Source organism: Eretmochelys imbricata, chromosome 1 (genome assembly GCF_965152235.1).
Source record: "Eretmochelys imbricata isolate rEreImb1 chromosome 1, rEreImb1.hap1, whole genome shotgun sequence".
In the NCBI taxonomy this organism is placed as follows: Eukaryota; Metazoa; Chordata; order Testudines; family Cheloniidae; genus Eretmochelys; species Eretmochelys imbricata.
The window spans coordinates 56,823,002-56,839,919 of NC_135572.1; the positions used below are offsets into that span (position 1 = coordinate 56,823,002).

Below are 16,918 nucleotides of genomic sequence, written 5' to 3' on the forward strand. Positions count from 1 at the left end.
GAGTTGCAACAGGGGAATAGGTGGAAAATAGACATGCACATTTTGGAATGGGAGATGCTAGGGTCCTATGTAATTCTAAGGCGTCACTTGGCCCCAGGTAGTTTATTTAATTTTATTGAGACAACAGAGTATATTGAAACCACTTGCATCTGGGACCTGATTCAATGCCCATTTAAATCAAGGGCACAGCCAGTTTATAGGAAATCAGGATTAAAACTGCACAGAAACCCTTTCTCCTAACATCTAATAGATGGCACAGTGCATCTATTTAGAAAAGCTGGACGTGCACAAGTCCATGGGGCTGGACAAGTTGCATCCGAGAGTGCTAAAGGAATTGGCGGCTGTGATTGCAGAGCCATTGGCCATTATCTTTGAAAACTCGTGGCGAACGGGGGAAGTCCCGGATGACTGGAAAAAGGCTAATGTAGTGCCAATCTTTAAAAAAGGGAAGAAGGAGGATCCTGGGAACTACAGGCCAGTCAGCCTCACCTCAGTCCCCGGAAAAATCATGGAGCAGATCCTCAAAGAATCAATCCTGAAGCACTTACATGAGAGGAAGGTGATCAGGAACAGTCAGCGTGGATTCACCAAGGGAAGATCATGCCTGACTAATCTAATCGCCTTCTATGATGAGATTACTGGTTCTGTGGATGAAGGGAAAGCAGTGGATGTATTGTTTCTTGACTTTAGCAAAGCTTTTGACACGGTCTCCCACAGTATTCTTGTCAGCAAGTTAAAGAAGTATGGGCTGGATGAATGCACTATAAGGTGGGTAGAAAGTTGGCTAGATTGTCGGGCTCAACGGGTAGTGATCAATGGCTCCATGTCTAGTTGGCAGCCGGTATCAAGTGGAGTGCCCCAGGGGTCGGTCCTGGGGCCGGTTTTGTTCAATATCTTCATAAATGATCTGGAGGATGGTGTGGATTGCACTCTCAGCAAATTTGCAGATGATACTAAACTGGGAGGAGTGGTAGATACGCTGGAGGGCAGGGATAGGATACAGAGGGACCTAGACAAATTGGAGGATTGGGCCAAAAGAAATCTGATGAGGTTCAATAAGGATAAGTGCAGGGTCCTGCACTTAGGACGGAAGAACCCAATGCACAGCTACAGACTAGGGACCGAATGGCTAGGCAGCAGTTCTGCAGAAAAGGACCTAGGGGTGACAGTGGACGAGAAGCTGGATATGAGTCAGCAGTGTGCCCTTGTTGCCAAGAAGGCCAATGGCATTTTGGGATGTATAAGTAGGGGCATAGCCAGCAGATCGAGGGACGTGATCGTCCCCCTCTATTCGACATTGGTGAGGCCTCATTTGGAGTACTGTGTCCAGTTTTGGGCCCCACACTACAAGAAGGATGTGGATAAATTGGAGAGAGTCCAGCGAAGGGCAACAAAAATGATTAGGGGTCTGGAACACATGACTTATGAGGAGAGGCTGAGGGAACTGGGATTGTTTAATCTGCAGAAGAGAAGAATGAGGGGGTGTTTGATAGCTGCTTTCAACTACCTGAGAGGTGGTTCCAGAGAGGATGGTTCTAGACTATTCTCAGTGGTAGAAGAGGACAGGACAAGGAGTAATGGTCTCAAGTTGCAGTGGGGGAGGTTTAGGTTGGATATTAGGAAAAACTTTTTCACTAGGAGGGTGGTGAAACACTGGAATGCGTTACCTAGGGAGGTGGTAGAATCTCCTTCCTTAGAAGTTTTTAAAGTCAGGCTTGACAAAGCCCTGGCTGGGATGATTTAATTGGGGATTGGTCCTGCTTTGACTAGGGGTTTGGACTAGATGACCTCCTGAGGTCCCTTCCAACCCTGATATTCTATTATTCTATGATCTGTGGGCTAAGCACCTGCTTGACTTCCTCCATGTATTTGAGAGAGTTTTCTTATGCTTCATGTGTTAATTAAAGTCTGAAAATTGTTTGGATATTTTATTAGGGAGATGGCGATGCACCTGACCCCTTAAGATATGCTAATTTTTTTGTTTATTTGACAAGTAGCTAATACAGAGCTATGTTGTGGCATTGGATGTAGGAAAATGAAGTGGTATAATTAAATAACATTTTAAGTGCCATCATGAGACAAGATACTATGGAGGCACTTAGTCTTTCCACAGTTAAGTTTGTAACCAGATTACAATTCTAAACTTGATTTTTCACTGCCTCTCAAACTAGAACTAGATGAATCTGAAACTTCTTATACTGGTCCTGTGTCAGAGCAGGGGTTTGGTTTGTTGGGGGAATCTGACAAAGTATTCTTTAAATATGGGAGTTTGAAAAATCAGAGGTTTGCACTTTTTGAAAAATTTCCTAACTCTTTTTTTATGCCAAATCAGATAACTTTGGCAATTATTTGCTATTCCATTCCAATTAGCAGTGAAGCAATTAGGAGAATATTTATGAAGAGCAATTAATAAATGTACACCATAAACCATATACTTTATGCATAGTCTATACATACTCTGGTTCTGAGGAGTGGATGTATAATTGTACTTTTTGAACTTTATGAGCATTTTATTTTTTTCTTCAAGGATATTGAAGAAAACTTGAAACATATCAGACTACAGAACTGGCAAGAGAGAAGAGTCCTGGAAAAGAAACATAAAACAAAGGTAACAGAGATCATTGCCCTATTTTCTTCTCCTTTATAGCTTTCCTCTGTTTGTCTCAGATGGTCCCACTATGCCACAATAGCTCTAGAAAGCAGGTTGCGTACAAGTCAACATCAGTGCTACTCTATGGATTGCTGGTAAGAATTTCTGTGGGAGCAAAGGGTCATCAAGGAAAATAGCATGGTAACACAGCCCTGCCCTCAACTGGATAGTGACTCCCATTAGATACTCTAGAGACCAGCAGGATAGTGAGTTTGTGTGTGTGTGTTTTTTGGAGGGGGGTGAGGCGGTGAGAGAACCTGGATTTGTGCAGGAAATGGCCCACCTTGATTATCATGCACATTGTGTAGAGAGCTGTCACTTTGGATGGGCTATTACCAGCAGGAGAGTGAGTTTGTGTGTGGGGGGGTGGAGGGTGAGAAAACCTGGATTTGTACTGGAAATGGCCCAACTTGATGATCACTTTAGATAAGCTATTACCAGCAGGACAGTGGGGTGGGAGGAGGTATTGTTTCATGATCTCTGTGTGTATATAAAGTCTGCTGCTTTTCCACGGTATGCATCCGATGAAGTGAGCTGTAGCTCACGAAAGCTCATGCTCAAATAAATTGGTTAGTCTCTAAGGTGCCACAAGTACTCCTTTTCTTTTTGCGAATACAGACTAACACGGCTGTTACTCTGAAATCTAGAGACAAGATGGGTGAAGTACCATGAGCTCCAGTATGAAACTGCAGAAAAACCTGAGTGTCTCTTGATTAAGTTTAGAAGTGTGAGCAACAAGAGTGATGTAGTGGTGGGAGTCTGCTATAGACCACCGGACCAGGGGGAAGAGGTGGATGAGGCTTTCTTCCGGCAACTCGCAGAAGCTACTAGATCGCACGCCCTGGTTCTCATGGGTGACTTTAATTTTCCTGATATCTGCTGGGAGAGCAATACAGCGGTGCATAGACAATCTAGGAAGTTTTTGGAAAGCGTAAGGGACAATTTCCTGGTGCAAGCGCTAGACGAGCCAACTGTGGGGGGGGGAGCTTTTCTTGACCTGCTGCTCACAAACAGGGAAGAATTAGTGGGGGAAGCAAAAGTGGATGGGAATCTGGGAGGCAGTGGCCATGAGTTGGTTGAGTTCAGGATCCTGACACAGGGAAGAAAGGTAAGCAGCAGGATATGGACCCTGGACTTCAGGAAAGCAGACTTCGACTCCCTCAGGGAACGGATGGGTAGGATCCCCTGGGGGACTAACATGAAGGGGAAAGGAGTCCAGGAGAGCTGGCTGTATTTCAAGGAATCCCTGTTGAGGTTACAGGGACAAACCATCCCAATGAGTCGAAAGAATAGTAAATATGGCAGGCGACCAGCTTGGCTTAACGGTGAAATCCTAGTGGACCTTAAACATAAAAAAGAAGCTTACAAGAAGTGGAAGGTTGGACATATGACCAGGGAAGAGTATAAAAATATTGCTCGGGCATGTAGGAATGAAATCAGGAGGGCCAAATCGCACCTGGAGCTGCAGCTAGCAAGAGATGTCAAGAGTAACAAGAAGGGTTTCTTCAGGTATGTTGGCAACAAGAAGAAAGCCAAGGAAAGTGTGAGCCCCTTACTGAATGAAGGAGGCAACCTACTGACAGAGGATGTGGAAAAAGCTAATGTACTCAATGCTTTTTTTGCCTCTGTCTTCACTAACAAGGACAGCTCCCAGACTGCTGCGCTGGGCATCACAACATGGGGAGTAGGTGGCCAGCCCTCTGTGGAGAAAGAGGTGGTTAGGGACTATTTAGAAAAGCTGGACGTGCACAAGTCCACGGGGCCGGACGAGTTGCATCCAAGAGTGCTAAAGGAATTGACGGCTGTGATTGCAGAGCCATTGGCCATTATCTTTGAAAACTCGTGGCGAACGGGGGAAGTCCCGGATGACTGGAAAAAGGCTAATGTAGTGCCAATCTTTAAAAAAGGGAAGAAGGAGGATCCTGGGAACTACAGGCCAGTCAGCCTCACCTCAGTTCCCGGAAAAATCATGGAGCAGATCCTCAAAGAATCAATCCTGAAGCACTTACATGAGAGGAAGGTGATCAGGAACAGTCAGCGTGGATTCACCAAGGGAAGGTCATGCCTGACTAATCTAATCGCCTTCTATGATGAGATTACTGGTTCTGTGGATGAAGGGAAAGCAGTGGATGTATTGTTTCTTGACTTTAGCAAAGCTTTTGACACGGTCTCCCACAGTATTCTTGTCAGCAAGTTAAAGAAGTATGGGCTGGATGAATGCACTATAAGGTGGGTAGAAAGTTGGCTAGATTGTTGGGTTCAATGGGTAGTGATCAATGGCTCCATGTCTAGTTGGCAGCCGGTGTCAAGTGGAGTGCCCCAGGGGTCGGTCCTGGGGCCGGTTTTGTTCAATATCTTCATAAATGATCTGGAGGATGGTGTGGATTGCACTCTCAGCAAATTTGCGGATGATACTAAACTGGGAGGAGTGGTAGATACGCTGGAGGGCAGGGATAGGATACAGAGGGACCTAGACAAATTGGAGGATTGGGCCAAAAGAAATCTGATGAGGTTCAATAAGGATAAGTGCAGGGTCCTGCACTTAGGACGGAAGAACCCAATGCACAGCTACAGACTAGGGACCGAATGGCTAGGCAGCCATTCTGTGGAAAAGGACCTAGGGGTGACAGTGGACGAGAAGCTGGATATGAGTCAGCAGTGTGCCCTTGTTGCCAAGAAGGCCAATGGCATTTTGGGATGTATAAGTGGGGGCATAGCCAGCAGATCGAGGGACGTGATCGTCCCCCTCTATTCGACATTGGTGAGGCCTCATTTGGAGTACTGTGTCCAGTTTTGGGCCCCACACTACAAGAAGGATGTGGATAAATTGGAGAGAGTCCAGCGAAGGGCAACAAAAATGATTAGGGGTCTGGAACACATGACTTATGAGGAGAGGCTGAGGGAACTGGGATTGTTTAGTCTGCAGAAGAGAAGAATGAGGGGGTGTTTGATAGCTGCTTTCAACTACCTGAGAAGTGGTTCCAGAGAGGATGGTTCTAGACTATTCTCAGTGGTAGAAGAGGACAGGACAAGGAGTAATGGTCTCAAGTTGCAGTGGGGGAGGTTTAGGTTGGATATCAGGAAAAACTTTTTCACTAGGAGGGTGGTGAAACACTGGAATGCGTTACCTTGTATCTTTTAGGTGTTACTGTATCTCTCTACTGTTGTTTGAATAATAGAAGCAGATGCAAATGTTAAATGAAAATTTACATGAGATGTCAGGAAACTTTTCTAACAATAATATCAATTAGGCATTGGAATAAGGCTTCTAAGGGAAGTTATTGCAGACCAGGCACTGCAAGTATTCAAAATTTGGATTGGACAGGATTCTTGAGAACCTACAATAGAGACCAATCTTGTGCATGGCAAAGGGGGCACTAGACAGTTATTTAATAGGGCTTTTTTTTAATTCTCTGACATTGCCGTCTTGTCTAGTCTTGTCATACAATCATTTGCCATCTTGTCATAACAATAATTATCATATAATAACTATCTAAAAGATTGCTATCCCTCTTATGTTTATAGAGACATTGTAAATTTCAGTAAGTGTTTTAAAAATAGTTTTAAGTACTACTACTTTCCTGAAACCACCTGCAAATCTTTGTTGCTACATTTTTCAATTTTGAAAACTTTTTTCCCCCTTCCCTGTTGCTGTGTGAAAGACACAAACATGGGAAACTAACCATACTGAAACTGACTATACAGAAATTGCTGTCAAATAAACAAAGTGAACAAACAGGGAAATATTTTTTTTCTAATCTTTTCAGGCGTAATAACAATAGATAAACAGTTTTCATAGAAAAGTAATTTTTGAGTTTGTAGTGCCCCTTTTAAGCTGCATAGATTTTAATGAGCTACTTTAATGAAGTATGTGAACTTCTTTTTTGTAGGGAGGAGTAAAATTTGAAATTAATTTAGATGCATGTGTTCCTGAGGAAGATACTGTTCAAGAAGAGGTATGTTGTAGCTCTGTTAAAATCACATTTGCTTTAGTAGTCTGAAGATATGATAGCAGCTCCATCATTTAAGTTGTAACTAGGTTTCTATTATAATCCTCCTCCTCCTCCCTTTGTTATAAAGAAAACATTCCACTTGATATTGCACGTGTATGATCATCTGCCAGAGGAAGATTTTTGGAGGGGGAAATTTGATGGTGATTGGATAAAGCATTAATCAGAAATAGGGCTGTCAAGTGAGTAAAAAAATTAATCGCGATGAATCGTGCAATTAAAAAGATGAATCACGCGATTAAAAAGATGAATCGTGATGAGTCACACTGTTAAAAAATAGAATAGTATTTAAATATTTGTGGATGTTTTCTACATTTTAAAACATATTGATTTCAATTACCACACAGAATACAAAGTGTACAGTGCTCACATTATTTTATTATTTTTATTACAAATATTTGCATAGTAAAAAACAAAAGAAATAGTATTGTTCAGTTCACCTAATACAAATAATGTAGTGCAATCTCTTTATCATGAAAGTTGAACTTACAAATGTAGAATTATATACAAAAAATAACTGCACTCAAAAATAAAATAAAGTAAAATTTTAGAACCTACAAGTCCACTCAGTCCTACTTCTTGTTCAACCAATCGCTCAGACAAACACATTTGTTTGCATTTATAGGAAATAAATGCTGCCTGCTTCTTGTTTACAATGTCACCGGAAAGTGACAACAGGTGTTTGCATGGCACTGTTGTAGCCAGTGTTGCAAGATATTTACATGCCTGATGCACTAAAGATTCATATGTCCCTTCTTGTTTCAACCACCTTTCCAGAGGATGTGTCCATGCTGATGACGGGTTCTGCTCGATAACAATCCAAAGCAGTGCAGACCGATGCATATTCGTTTTCATCATCTGGAGTCAGATGCCACCAGCAGAAGGTTGATTTTCTTTTTTGGTGGTTCAGTTCTGTAGTTTCCACATTGGAGTGTTGCACTTTTAAGACTTCTGAAAGCATGCTTCACACCTCATCCCTCTCAGATTTTGGAAGGCACTTCAGATTCTTAAACCTTGTGTTGACTGCTGAAGCTATCTTTAGAAATTTCACATAGGTACCTTCTTTGCGTTTTGTCAAATCTGCAGTTGAAGTGCCTGTGCTGGGTCATCATCCAAGGTTGCTATAACATGAATTATATGGCAGAATGCGTGTAAAACAGAGCAGGAGACATACAATTCTCCCCCAAGGAGTTCAGTCACAAATTTAATTAACACATTTTTATTTTAGTGAGCGTCATCAGCATGGAAGCATGTCCTCTGGAATGGTGGCCGAAGCATGAAGGGGCATACGAATGTTTAGCATATCTGGCACGTAAATACCTTGCAATGCCGGCTACAAAAGTGCCATGCAAATGCCTGTTCTCACTTTCAGGTGACATTGTAAATAAGAAGCAGGCAGGATTTTGTCCCGTAAATGTAAACAAACTTGTTTGTCTTAGCGATTGGCTGAACAAGAAGTAAGACTGAGTGGACTTGTAGGCTCTAAAGTTTTACATAGTTTTGCTTTCTGACTGCAGTTATGTAACCAAAAAAACCCCCACATTTGTAGGTTGCACTTTCACAATAAAGATATTGCACTTCAGTACTTGTATGAAGTGAATTGAAAAATATTATTTCTTTATCATTTTTACAGTGCAAATATTTGTAATAAAAATAATATAAAGAGAGCTCTGTACATTTTGTATTCTGTGTTGTAATTGAAATCAATATACACCGGACCCTCGCTAAAGCGCACATCTACATAGTGCAAATTCGCATAGAACGCGGTCTTGGCCATGGATCCCAAATTTAATTACTTTAATTGCAATTCATTTTAACTCGGTCCCCGTGTTAACACGGTACCACGCATGGATCCCAAATCCCGCATTCTAGCGAGGGTCCAGTGTATTTGAAAATGTAGAAAGACATCCAAAAATATTTAATAAATTTTAGTTGGTAGTCTATTGTTTAACCGTGCAATTAATTGCGATTAATTTTTTTAATCGCTATTAATTTTTTGAGTTAATCACATGAGTTAACTGCGATTAATCGACAGCCCTAATCAGAAACAAAAGGATGAAAGCTCAGAGTAATTTTACTTTTGTAAAAGTTTTTTTGGGGAATATCATATCTCAAAAGTGATTTAGTTTGCAAACTCCAAATTTGCCTTATAAATTACTTTAATAAGGTGCCTTTGAGTATTTCTGGAACATGTCAATGGCTGCTTTTGGAGCTACTAGCTACTGTTGTTTTGAGTTGGTGGTTGTTCCATAGAATTCAAAAGTTCATAGCATTTCTGGACCCTTACAAGGAGAGGCTGAGGAAACTGGACTTATTTAGTCTGCAGAAGAGAAAAGTGAGGGGAAATTTAATAGCAGCCTTCAACTACCTGAAGGGGGGTGTCACGGAGTATGGGGGAGTCCAGGCCCTGCACCCCTCTTCCTGGGATTCACTGAGACTCTCAGCCAGCCAGTAAAACAGAAGGTTTATTGGACAACAGGGACACAGTCTCAAACAGAGCTTGTGGGTACAACCAGGACCCCTCAGTCAAGTCCTTCTGGGGGAGCAGGGAGCTTAGACCCCAGCCCTGTGGTTCCCTGTGTTCCACCACCCAGCACCAAACTGAAACTAAACCCCCCCTTAGCAGGCTCCCTCCTGCAGCCTCTGTTCACATTCCTGGGTAGAGGTGTTACCTCCCACTCCCGGCTCAGGTTACAGGCTCTCGGGTCTCCCATTGAAACTCCCCTGCCACATTTCCAGGTCAACACTCCCCGCTCCCTGCTGCGTCACAGGGGGTGCCAAAGAGGATGGAGGTAGGCTGTTCTCAGTGGTGGCAGATGACAGAACTAGGAGCAAGTTGCAGTGGGGGAGGTCTAGGTTGGATATTAGGAAAAACTATTTCACTAGGAGGGTGGTGAAACACTGGAATGGGTTACTGAGGGAGATGGTGGAATCTCCATCCTTAAAGGTTTTTAAGGCCCAGCTTGACAAAGCCCTGGCTGGGATGATTTAGTTGGGATTGGTCCTGCTTTGAGCAGGGGGTAGGACTACGTGATCTCCTGAGGTCTCTTCCAACCCTAATCTTCTATGATTCTAAGCACAAAGCAGGAATAATACAACAGTGAATTAGACACTTTTGGAAGAAATTGAAATGACACTTTAGAATATATAGGGAGAGTGATATGGTTATGTGTTTTAAAAACCCTAACATCTGAAAGTAGAACGCATTTTCAAAATAACGCATATTATTTATTAGGCACCATTCTACCAGCTTGTCTTCCTACATGTTTGGAAAGCCTCTTGCAAACCAGTGTTTTACAAATAATCATGTGTATTCTGAAACTCCTGCTGCATTATCACTTTTCATGTTGTGTCATTGTTTCAATCTACCTGTCCACCTGAAAACATTTGAAAAAAATCAATAAAAATGGGAATTAAGTGACTGCCCAATGTTTGTGTTCTGTTTCTTACTAAAATCTATTTTGTTTCAGGAACTAGATAAACTTAATGAGACGTTAACTTTTGAGGATGGTGAGAATCTTAAGGAGAAATGGATGAAGATCTATGAAGATTACACACAAAAATCTTTGGAAGAACTTTGCTCTCCAGAAGCAGGTATTACTTAGGGAAGCACAGGGCAAGTGAATATATTGACTTGGAAATTAATTAGTAGTTACACTCACTTAAATTCAGTCAGTGACTCCTATCATAACATCTGATGGATCCTTGTTTACAGGATTTGTTTCCAATATACCGGTATGTCAGAGTAAGCATTAGAATCACAGTAAAATCTGTTGGAAGGGCATTGAAATATTTATTTGTTCTTTTCTTTCCCTTAGAGGCTGGCAATATAGATAATACCATGGAAATCAGAAAACAATGGCAAGTTAGAGTCCCAAAGACTCTCCTGGATTTTCTAGCTGAGGCAGATGTCACATCTGTCTGCCCTACAATGGCTGAAAGTGAACTTGGTATGAATTTGTTGTTTTTTACTGTGTGTAGACAAAGACCAACTTAATCCAGCCAGACTGGTTATAGACATTTAAACAGTGTTTTGATTTGGGAGTTTCACAGCAGAATATTCATGAGATCTGCTGTGCTGTTATTACCAGAGTTTGTCATGATAATTGAGGTTATCGCATATGTTCAACCAAAGGATGTAATAATAATTTTCCATTTGTTCTAACATGTGTAAAATGGGGATAATGCTACTTTCCACCTTTTGTAAAGTGCTTTGAGATCTACTGATGAAAAGCACTAAAAAGAGGTTGGTGTTATCATCATTAGTGCTTAACTAGTGCTTTATCATATGAGCTAGACTGTGGCTTGCCCTGCATGGGTGTACAGGCTGGGAAAAGGTGCAAGAAGCTATCTCCCACCTTGCAAATGTGCACAAGGGATAACCACAGTCTTGGGCCTTGTGTTCCTGCACTCAGGGACCAGGGATGTCTATCAGCAACAGCACCCAAGAGTGGCGTGGGGATGGAGTCATGATCCTTCTCCTGTTTCTGCACAGATACACAGAAATATGCTGTCACATGGCAGAGTGCCTGTTGTACCCTTCCAAAGGGTGGTGGTGGTTGTGATCCATCTTTTCAGAGTAGGCTGCTCTGATACCAGTTCTCTGTGTGTGTCAACTCTGCCATGGGTGCCTGGACTCAGCAAGACTGTCTGCAGGGACTGCCACTGGGAAAGACAGAAGGTGGCCCTATGGCCTTAGTTTTCACAATGACCTCCAGAATTGCAAGCACAATTAAAAGCAGGTTTTTAGACAAGTGCAGTTGTGGATGCAATTTAATCATATTTAATTGTGGGTGAAAAACTGCACAGCTAATATTGACTGTTGGGCTGAGGCCCAACTAAAGCCTGGCCTAAATATTTTCCTGGGGGGCCCTCCATATCAGCACACTGAGGATTTTCCTCTTCCTTTAATATCCAAACTCCACATTGTAAAGAAACAATATTATAGCCACCATTCTCCCAGCAGAAGGGAATGTCATGGAACTGCCCTGAGAGCTTTGTTAATCCCTAGTTGTCCAGGGGCTTGCTATTTACTGTTGTAGAAAAGAATATCTGTGCCACTCTTAGATTAAACCTTTGTTCAGTGTATTATGCATGAGCTGTATTATTTAGGTCTAATTTTGACTGTAGGTTTGTTCTGGCAGACTCCTCTGTGTGTACAGGGCCAAACTCCACTATGGCACTCAATAAATAACAACAGTGAGCTATGTCCTCCCCCAACCCGAAACACTCACAAGAGGGCAAAGATAGCAGCAGTCTCACTTAGGACTTGCAGACCTTCTGCCTTCTCTCCTCCAGCGGCAGGGATTAGTGACAGGGTAGATGGAGCTCAGGGATCTATAAGAGAAGCACAGCACCATCCTGTAGCTCCTTGTCTATCCCCAGGGAAGACCACCACCACTACACTATGTGCTGGCTTCACTTCCCCTCCACATGCAGGTTTCTTAATGGAGACCCTCCAAGGGATTTGTACACATGCCTAGAACTGGCATGGAAAGGCTTCCATTAGCCCCAGGGATTGGAGCTAAACCATGTTTGCTCTTTTCCCCTTTACATGGGTTTAGGGACCACACCATCCCTTTTGTGTTTCATTCCACCTCAGGGACACCTCCTCTGCAGCTTTCTCAGCCTGTAATGGACTATGAGAAAGAAATCAGGAATTAGTCAATGGAGTTGCACCTGCTTACACAAGGTCTGAATTGTAGAAGGCTATTTTGCTTTAATGAAAATGTAATTATTCTTGCACAGATACTTTATAGTGAGGACAAAGTGTTTAATTCTATTATTTTTGAGTATTAGAAACAATGGTGTTATCTGATCATTAGAAACTTTGGTGGCAAATACTCCAGAAGTAGGCCTTCGTTGCAATACCAGTCAGATCAAATACTGCAGATAAAGCAGTCTGCTTGGAGAAGGAAAAATCCCACAAGGAAAGCAATTGGCTACTTAAGGAGCCAAAGAAATGAGAAACTCCACTATAAAAATGAAAATCTTTTAAGTTGGCAAGGGAACATGGCAGTAACGCCAAGTCACATTCACGTTTTATCACATGCAGCAACCTGATGCTCCTCCTGTTTCCTAGCTGGCCAGGTGGTTGTCGTACCTGAAGAAACCCCAGAAAACAGGAAACAGTGGAAACAAGAAGCACCTGGCACACTGCTGAGTATCTTAGCGAAAGCAGAACTATCTAATGACTCCTTTGGCTGGACTGAAGAGGAATCTGGTAGGATATTTGTTACTGTAAATTATAGGATAAGTCCTCTGAAGAATTTTACTCTGTATTTTGATAATGAAAATGGAAATGAGATATCTCAAGAGTGGAAAGAGACATAAGATGTCCAACATCTCCAGACGGAGTTTTTCTTTGATTATATTGTTCTTATTGTAGTTGGCAGAGGACTTGTGAAACAAAAATCTTTTAACCACTTGGCAAACTATTAAGACTGAAGAGAAGGGTTCAATCATTTAGTAGATGGTTAGTATTTTAGAGCTAGGGGGATCCAGATGGTATTATGACTGCCACTGAACTTTTGCAGCTTACCAACTTCACAAAGCTAGCACATTTTTTCTGTCCCGCGTTATTTTGATATATTTATCAGTTTCACTTTGTCAGGGGATAAGAACTGGACTAGAATGGGAATTCAGACACTATTACTTTAGAGAGAGCCATCTCTGGCAATGAACATTTTTCAAAACACTTTCCCAAGACATAAGAAAATCTTCCATACGTTACTAGCTGCATCCTGTTTTTGGATATATCGTCTACAAGATATAGCATGTGATGGCAAAAGCACAATCACTGACTTTACATGATCGAACATGGTACAATTCCACATATAAGACATCTGCATTGAGCCCTAATCAGGTTGCAGCATACTGTTAGGATGATGGTTTTTAAAAAGAAAAAAACCCAACGCAAAGTTACAGTGCACGTTGCCAAAAAGTAAGTGTAAAACAATTTTCATCACGTAATTAGTGCAACTGGAAATTAGTATGTTTTGCATGCTCCAATGCAAATTAACTGAACATGGAATTAGATACAGGCCTTTAAAACCAGCTCAATTGCATGTGTCAAACACAAGCCTGCTAAATGGATTACAGGGAAAATTCTTTCATTTGAAGTTGCACAATCAACACTCCCTAGCTAACTAACATGCATGTGCTTTCTTAGCACATCAGGCTATTTTAAAAACTACCCCATCCTGACCATATTATTCTCTCCCCATAGATATACTTCTTTTAAGAAATTTGAACCAAACTAAGACCTCACTACTGTTAGGATATAGGTATTCAGGCCTGTCTGTAAAGGCCTATACTCTAGGAATTTAGGTGTATTCTTATCACTTGGCTAGTTAAAGAGGTATAAAAGAAAGAATCAAAATCACTGTCTGCCGGTGTAAGGGCCTTCTCTTAGCCCTGGTCTACATTAGGACTTTAGGTCGAATTTAGCAGCGTTAAATCGATGTAAACCTGCACCCGTTCACACGATGAAGCCCTTTATTTCGACTTAAAGGGCTCTTAAAATCGATTTCCTTACTCCACCCCTGACAAGTGGATTAGCGCTTAAATCGGCCTTGCCGGCTCGAATTTGGGGTACTGTGGACACAATTTGACGGTATTGGCCTCCGGGAGCTATCCCAGGGTGCTCCATTGTGACCGCTCTGGACAGCACTCTCAACTCAGATGCACTGGCCAGGTAGACAGGAAAAGAACCGAGAACTTTTGAATCTCATTTCCTGTTTGGCCTGTGTGGCAAGCTGCAGGTGACCATGCAGAGCTCATCAGCAGAGGTGACCATGATGAAGTCCCAGAATCGCAAAAGAGCTCCAGCATGGACTGAATGGGAGGTACGGGATCTGATCGCTGTATGGGGAGAGGAATCCGTGCTATCAGAACTCCGTTCCAGTTTTCGAAATGCCAAAACCTTTGTCAAAATCTCCCAGGGCATGAAGGACAGAGGCCATAACAGGGACCCGAAGCAGTGCCACGTGAAACTTAAGGAGCTGAGGCAAGCCTACCAGAAAACCAGAGAGACGAATGGCCGCTCCGGGTCAGAGCCCCAAACATGCCGCTTCTATGATGAGCTGCATGCCATTTTAGGGGGTTCAGCCACCACTACCCCAGCCGTGTTGTTTGACTCCTTCAATGGAGATGGAGGCAACACGAAAGCAGGTTTTGGGGACGAAGAAGATGATGATGAGGAGGAGGTTGTAGATAGCTCACAGCAAGCAAGCGGAGAAACCGGTTTTCCCAACAGCCAGGAACTGTTTCTCACCCTGGACCTGGAGCCAGTACCCCCCGAACCCACCCAAGGCTGCTTCCTGGACCCGGCAGGCGGAGAAGGGACCTCCGGTGAGTGTACCTTTTAAAATACTATACGTGGTTTAAAAGCAAGCATGTGAAAGGATTACTTTGCCCTGGCATTCGCGGCTCTCCTGGATGTACTCCCAAAGCCTTTGCAAAAGGTTTCTGGGGAGGGCAGCCTTATTGCGTCCTTCACGGTAGGACACTTTACCACTCCACGCCAGTAACACGTACTCGGGAATCATTGTACAACAAAGCATTGCAGTGTATGTCTGCTGGTGTTCAAACAACATCCGTTCTTTATCTCTCTGTGTTATCCTCAGGAGAGTGAGATATCATTCATGGTCACCTGGTTGAAATAGGGTGCTTTTCTTCAGGGGACACTCAGAGGAGCCCGTTCCTGCTGGGCTGTTTGCCTGTGGCTGAACAGAAATGTTTCCCACTGTTAGCCACGGGGAGGGGGGAGGGTTGAGGGGGTAGCCACGCGGTGGGGGGAGGCAAAATGCGACCTTGTAACGAAAGCACATGTGCTATGTATGTAATGTTAACAGCAAGGTTTACCCTGAAAGAATGTAGCCACTGTTTTATAAAATGTGTCTTTTTAAATACCGCTGTCCCTTTTTTTTTCTCCACCAGCTGCATGTGTTTCAATGATCACAGGATCTTCTCCTTCCCAGCGGCTACTGAAGATTAGAAAGAAAAAAAAACGCACTCGTGACGAAATGTTCTCTGAGCTCATGCTGTCCTCCCACACTGACAGAGCACAGATGAATGCGTGGAGGCAAATAATGTCAGAGTGCAGGAAAGCACAAAATGACCGGGAGAAGAGGTGGCGGGCTGAAGAGAGTAAGTGGCGGGCTGAAGACAGGGCTGAAGCTCAAATGTGGCGGCAGCATGATGAGAGGAGGCAGGATTCAATGCTGAGGCTGCTGGAGGACCAAACCAGTATGCTCCAGTGTATGGTTGAGCTGCAGCAAAGGCAGCTGGAACACAGAATGCCACTACAGCCCGTGTAACCAACCGCCCTCCTCCCCAAGTTCCATAGCCTCCACACCCAGACGCCCAAGAACGCGGTGGGGTGGCCGCCGGCCAACCAGCCACTCCGCCACAGAGGATTGCCCAAAAAAAGAAGGCTGGCATTCAATAAATTTTAAAGTTGTAAACTTTTAAAGTGCTGTGTGGCATTTTCCTTCCCTCCTCCACCACCCCTCCTGGGCTACCTTGGTAGTCATCCCCCTATTTGTGTGATGAATGAATAAAGAATGCATGAATGTGAAGCAACAATGACTTTATTGCCTCTGCAATCAATGATTAAAGGGAGGAGGGGAGGGTGATTAGCTTGCAGGGAAGTAGAGTGAACCAAGGCACGAGGGGTTTCATCAAGGAGAAACAAACAGAACTTTCACACCGTAGCCTGGCCAGTCATGAAACTTGTTTACAAAGCTTCTCTGATGCGTACCGCGCCCTCCTGTGCTCTTCTAACCGCCCTGGTGTCTGGCTGCGCGTAACCAGCAGCCAGGCAATTTGCCTAAACCTCCCACCCCGCCATAAATGTCTCCCCCTTACTCTCACAGATATTGTGGAGCACACAGCAAGCAGTAATAACAGTGGGAATATTGGTTTTGCTGAGGTCTAAGTGAGTCAGTAAACTGCACCAGCGCGCCTTTAAACGTCCAAATGCACATTCTACCACCATTCTGTACTTGCTCAGCCTGTAGTTGAACAGTTCCTGACTACTGTCCAGGTTGTGTACGGCTTCATGAGCCATGGCATTAAGGGCTAGGCTGGGTCCCCAAGGATACATATAGGCATTTCAACGTCCCCAACAGTTATTTTCTGGTCTGGGAATGAAGTCACTTCCTGCAGCTTTTGAAGCAGACCAGAGTTCCTGAAGATGCGAGCATCATGTACCTTTCCCGGCCATCCCACGTTGATGTTGGTGAAACATCCCTTG

At 43.3% G+C, this 16,918-nt stretch overlaps 1 protein-coding gene across 1 annotated transcript in view; it reads left to right on the forward strand.

The window, feature by feature from the left end:
• NEK5 (NIMA related kinase 5) overlaps nt 1-16,918 on the forward strand; it is a 49,677-nt gene that overhangs the window by 28,235 nt on the left and 4,524 nt on the right. Inside the window, exons 16-20 of the mRNA XM_077806777.1 lie at nt 2,528-2,608; nt 6,541-6,606; nt 10,131-10,254; nt 10,479-10,610; nt 12,743-12,883. Of these exons, the coding sequence (XP_077662903.1) occupies nt 2,528-2,608; nt 6,541-6,606; nt 10,131-10,254; nt 10,479-10,610; nt 12,743-12,883 (544 nt within the window). The remainder of the gene's footprint in view (nt 1-2,527; nt 2,609-6,540; nt 6,607-10,130; nt 10,255-10,478; nt 10,611-12,742; nt 12,884-16,918) is intronic.